The following is a 4,496-nucleotide window of genomic DNA, read 5'->3' as shown; positions in this document are numbered from 1 at the left end:
ACCTAACAGGAGTTGGAAAGACTCCAAAACTAAGAAAGCTTTTTCTTTCTTAAAGTCTCTCTGAAATGATCTGAGCTTATTACATCTGTTTTCTCCCATTCAAGTCCTGTTAGTTCTTGACTTCCTCTGCTTATTGGTTAGATTTCGTGTATTTCTTTAAACACAAGGCAGAAAATGGCCATCCCAAAATGGAGCTTTGAGTTCACATATGCATGGGAAGTTTCCAAAGTGAAATTGTAGGTGCCGTTTCTGTATCCTTCAGGGAGAGGTAATTTGATATTCATAGCTTTCCTGCTCGCCATTCCTTTCCGACAGCACAACTGGGATGGAAGAACATGGGAATAACATGATCCTCTAAGCCATGGTGTGCTGCACGTGTGTCTGTGTACTGTGTGTGCATGCCTTTAGGATGAGACCAGGTTTAAGAAAAAGCAACCTGGTTTATACATATATATATATATATATATTTTTTTTTTTTAGATGGAGTTTTGCTCTTGTCATCCAGGCTGGGGTACAATGGCCTGATCTCGGCTCACCACAACCTCCGCCTCCTGGGTTCAAGCTATTCTCCTGCCTCAGCCTCCCGAGTAGCTGAGATTACAGGCATGTGCCACCATGCTCAGCTAATTTTGTGTTTTTAGCAGAGACAGGGTTTCACCATGTTGGTCAGGCCAATCTCGAACTCCTGACCTCAAGTGATCCACCCACCCCGGCCTCCTAAAGGGCTGGGATTACGGACGTGAGCCACTGCGCCCAGCCCAGTCTCTATATTCTAAAACATAAGTCGTAATATAAAGGCCAGAACTCAAGACAACAGAGAGAAATAAAGAGAATATGCATTGCAATTCATGGGACACCTTTGCGAGCATATTAATAGAGTGCAAATGCAACATCTGGACTGAGGGGCTCCTTCTGTCTTCATTTTCAGCAGCTACAAGGCCACCTTATTCCTCAACATCTTCTGACGCCATCTCTCATCACTCTCCTCATGTTCATTCGCCTGTCACACTGGCTTCCTCATTGGCTTCAAACATGGGAAAGAAGCACATTTCTCAGGATCTTTCATTGAGCCTCCCTTCTGTCTTACACACACTTCTGCAGGGAACACGTTGACTCTGCCCTGTCTTCATTATGGTCACTGTTGAGTTGTCGAATCATCTGCTGGTCTTCCATGAATACCCAGTTAACATAATGCTCTCTCTTTGAGACCAGCCTGGCTAGCATGGCAAAACCCAGTCTCTACTAAAAATACGAAAATTAGCTGGGGATGGTGCACACCTGTAATCCCAGCAACTAGGGAGGCTGAGGCAGGAGAATTGCTTGAACCTGGGAGGTGGAGGTTGCAGTGAGCCAAGATTGTGCCACTGCACTCTAGCCTGAGTGACAGAGCAAGATTCCATCTCAATAATAATAATAATGTTCCTTCGATACTTTTTTTCTTAGCATCTTTCTTCCTCACCATAGAATTTGTTGCCATGTGACATAATACATGGCATTTAAATTTTTTTCTTGTATTGTCTCTTGGTCATTAGATTGTAGAGACTTTTGTTACATAACACCACATACTCATTTACTGGACAGTGCCTGAAACGCGTCAAAATTCACTTTATATTCCTCAAATGCATGGAAGATTTTCTCATCAATACTGTAGAGTACATGCCTCCAGGGAAAGGCTGAGAGTGGGACAGGAATTCCTAATCCAAGATGGCAAGAGGATCCCCTAATTGGTACCAGATTCACATAGAAAATACTACAATTAACTTCTTGCAGAATGGAGGTTACCAGAGGTTGGGGGTGTTGGGAGGGTGGGTTGGGGACATGTTGATCAGAGGATATAAAATTACAGTTAGACAGGAAGACTGAATTCTTGTAGAATGGAGATTATCAGAGGATGGGAGGGTTGTTGAGGAGGGCTGGGGAAATGTTGGCCAAAGGATACAAAATTAAGCTAGAAAAAAGGATGATGTTCAAGAGATCTATTGTACAGCATGGTGCTAATGGTAATATAATCATATACATAAACCAATAATGGTAATATATTATAGTTAATAGTAATATATTGTATTTTTGAAAAATGCATGGGGGGTGGATGTTAAGTGTTCTGATCATACATGATGACTATGTAAGATGATTGCAGGCCGGACCTGGTGATCACATCTGTAATCCCAGCACTTTGGGAGGCCGAGGCAGGCAGATCACCTGAGGTCAGGAGTTCAAGACCAGCCTGACCAACATGGAGAAACCCCATCTCTACTAAAAATACAAAAAATACAAAAAATAAAAACAGCTGGGCATGGTGGTGCATGCCTGTAATCCCAGTTATTAGGGAGGCTGAGGCAGGACAATTGCTTAAACCCAGGAGGCGGAGGTGGTAGTGAGCCGAGCACTCCAGCCTGGTGACAGAGCAAGACTATCAAAAAAAAAAAAAAAAAAAAGGAAGGAAGGAAGGAGAGAGAGAGAAAAAGAAAGAAAGAAGGAAAGAAAGAAAAAGAAAGGAAGGAAGGAAGGAAAGAAAGAGAAAGAAAGAAAGAGAAGAAGAAAAAAGGAAGGAAGGAAGAAAGAAGGAAGGAAAGAGAAAGAAAGAGAAAAGAAAAAGGAAAGAAAGAAGGAAAGAAAGAGAAAGAAAGAAAGAAAGAAAGAAAGAAAGAAAGAAAGAAAGAAAGAAAGAAAGAAAGGAAAGAAAGAAAGAAAGAAAAGAAGGAAAGAAGAAATGATCGCTGGCTAGATTTTAGCCATTCCACAGTGTAAACATACTTCAAATATCATGGTGTACACAATAAAGACACAGTATTTATCTGTCAAAATAAAAGTAAATCAACTTTTAAAAGTAAAAGACAATACCTTCTTCACCATGGGATATACAATATATATAACAGCATTTCTGCTGGGTTTGTAGTGCGTGTGTGTGTCATGTTATTTTCTCATTTTGGTAGAAACGTCAACCAGATGAAGGCAAAGAATGATACACAGATTTCAGAATTTCTTCTCCTGGGACTTTCAGAGGAACCAGAATTGCAGCCCTTCCTCTTTGGGCTGTTCTTGTCCATGTACCTGGTCACCATGCTGGGGAACCTGCTCATCATCCTGGCCACAATCTCAGACTCCCACCTCCACACTCCCATGTACTTCTTCCTCTCCAACCTGTCCTTCGTAGACGTCTGTTTTGTGTCCACCACTGTCCCGAAGATGCTGGTGAACATCCAGACACAGAACAAAGTCATCACCTATGCAGGCTGCATCAGCCAGATGTGCTTTTTCATATTCTTTGCAGGATTGGACATCTTTATGCTGACCGTGATGGCCTATGACAGGTTTGGGGCCATCTGTCACCCCCTGCACTACACGGTCACCATGAACCCCAGGCTCTGTGGGCTGCTGGTTCTGGCGTCCTGGATCATGAGTGCCCTGAATTCTTCGTTGCAAAGCTTAATGGTATTGCACCTTTCCTTCTGTGCAGACTTGGAAATTCCCCACTTTTTCTGTGAACTTAATCAGGTTATCCACCTTACCTGTTCTGACACTTTTCTTAATGACATGGTGATGTATTTGTCAGCTGTGCTGCTGGGTGGGGGATGTCTCATTGGGATCCTTTACTCTTACTCTAAGATCGTCTCCTCTATACATGCAATCTCATCAGTTCAGGGGAAGTACAAGGCATTTTCCACCTGTGCATCTCACCTCTCGGTTGTCTCCTTATTTTATTGTACAATCCTAGGTGTGTACCTTAGTTCTGCTGCAACCCACAACTCACACTCAAGTGCTGCAGTCTTGGTGATGTACACTGTGGTTACCCCCATGCTGAACCCCTTCATCTACAGCCTGAGGAATAAAGACATAAAGGGGGCTCTGACACAATTCTTCAGAGGGAAAACAATAAAAGGGCTGTTTTCCAAGAAGGGCCTGTAATGCCACAACTCTAAGCCCCAGACCCAGAAACTATGATTTATTAGTCAGATGGTGTAAGTAGAAATGGCTCCTTCTGTTAATTTCTTGGAGTTTCAGATTCCATGATCTTAACTGCTTTATAAAACGTATGCATTTTCTTTAAGAAGCTTTCAGCTCTCAGATAGTCAACCATTTTCTCCTTTGTCATTTTCCTACTTTCCCAAAGTTATTCCCAGACTAAGGTCAGAAACAAGGTGGAGATTCCTGTTAGTCTCATGCAGTGGTGAGTTGCATTCACACAAAGAACCAAGAATGGCGACTATAAAAATTATTAATATACTCTTATTGTGGATGAATAGCTGAGACCACAGTTTTCTACATTCGTGTCTGTCATTTCTTTCTCTATCACTGCCTTAACTGCTCCTCCTCACAATGGTAAAGTTTAATATACTAGAGTGTTTATAGCCAGTAGTGGCATTTTATCCTCTGCATTAAGATCATGTTCTCTAGATGCAGATCAAAACCACAATGATATATCATCTCACACCAGTTAGAATGGCGATCGTTAAAAAGTCAGGAAACAACAGGTGCTAGAGAGGATGTGGGGAAAT

The 4,496-nt window shown here is 42.1% G+C and overlaps 1 protein-coding gene across 1 annotated transcript; it reads left to right on the top strand.

The window, feature by feature from the left end:
- The first annotated feature begins 3,045 nt into the window (after positions 1–3,045).
- On the top strand, positions 3,046–3,906 carry LOC126943354 (olfactory receptor 7A10-like). The gene is made up of 2 exons (XM_050771970.1): positions 3,046–3,393; positions 3,679–3,906. The coding sequence occupies exons 1-2, from the start codon at positions 3,046–3,048 to the stop codon at positions 3,904–3,906; spliced, it is 576 nt and encodes a 191-aa protein (XP_050627927.1).
- Positions 3,907–4,496: the final 590 nt, after the last annotated feature.

This window comes from Macaca thibetana, chromosome 19, assembly GCF_024542745.1.
Source record: "Macaca thibetana thibetana isolate TM-01 chromosome 19, ASM2454274v1, whole genome shotgun sequence".
Classification (NCBI taxonomy): domain Eukaryota; kingdom Metazoa; phylum Chordata; class Mammalia; order Primates; family Cercopithecidae; genus Macaca; species Macaca thibetana.
The sequence above is the reverse complement of the archived record's forward strand: the minus strand, read 5'-3'. Positions and strand labels throughout refer to the sequence as shown.

Coding starts and splice junctions, on each gene's coding strand:
- LOC126943354 (XM_050771970.1), top strand. CDS start 3,046: ATGTACCTGGTCACCATGCTGGGGAACCTGCTCATCATCCTGGCCACA. Junction 3,394..3,678: donor TGCTGGTTCTGGCGTCCTGG/ATCATGAGTGCC, acceptor TGTGCATCTCAC/CTCTCGGTTGTCTCCTTATT.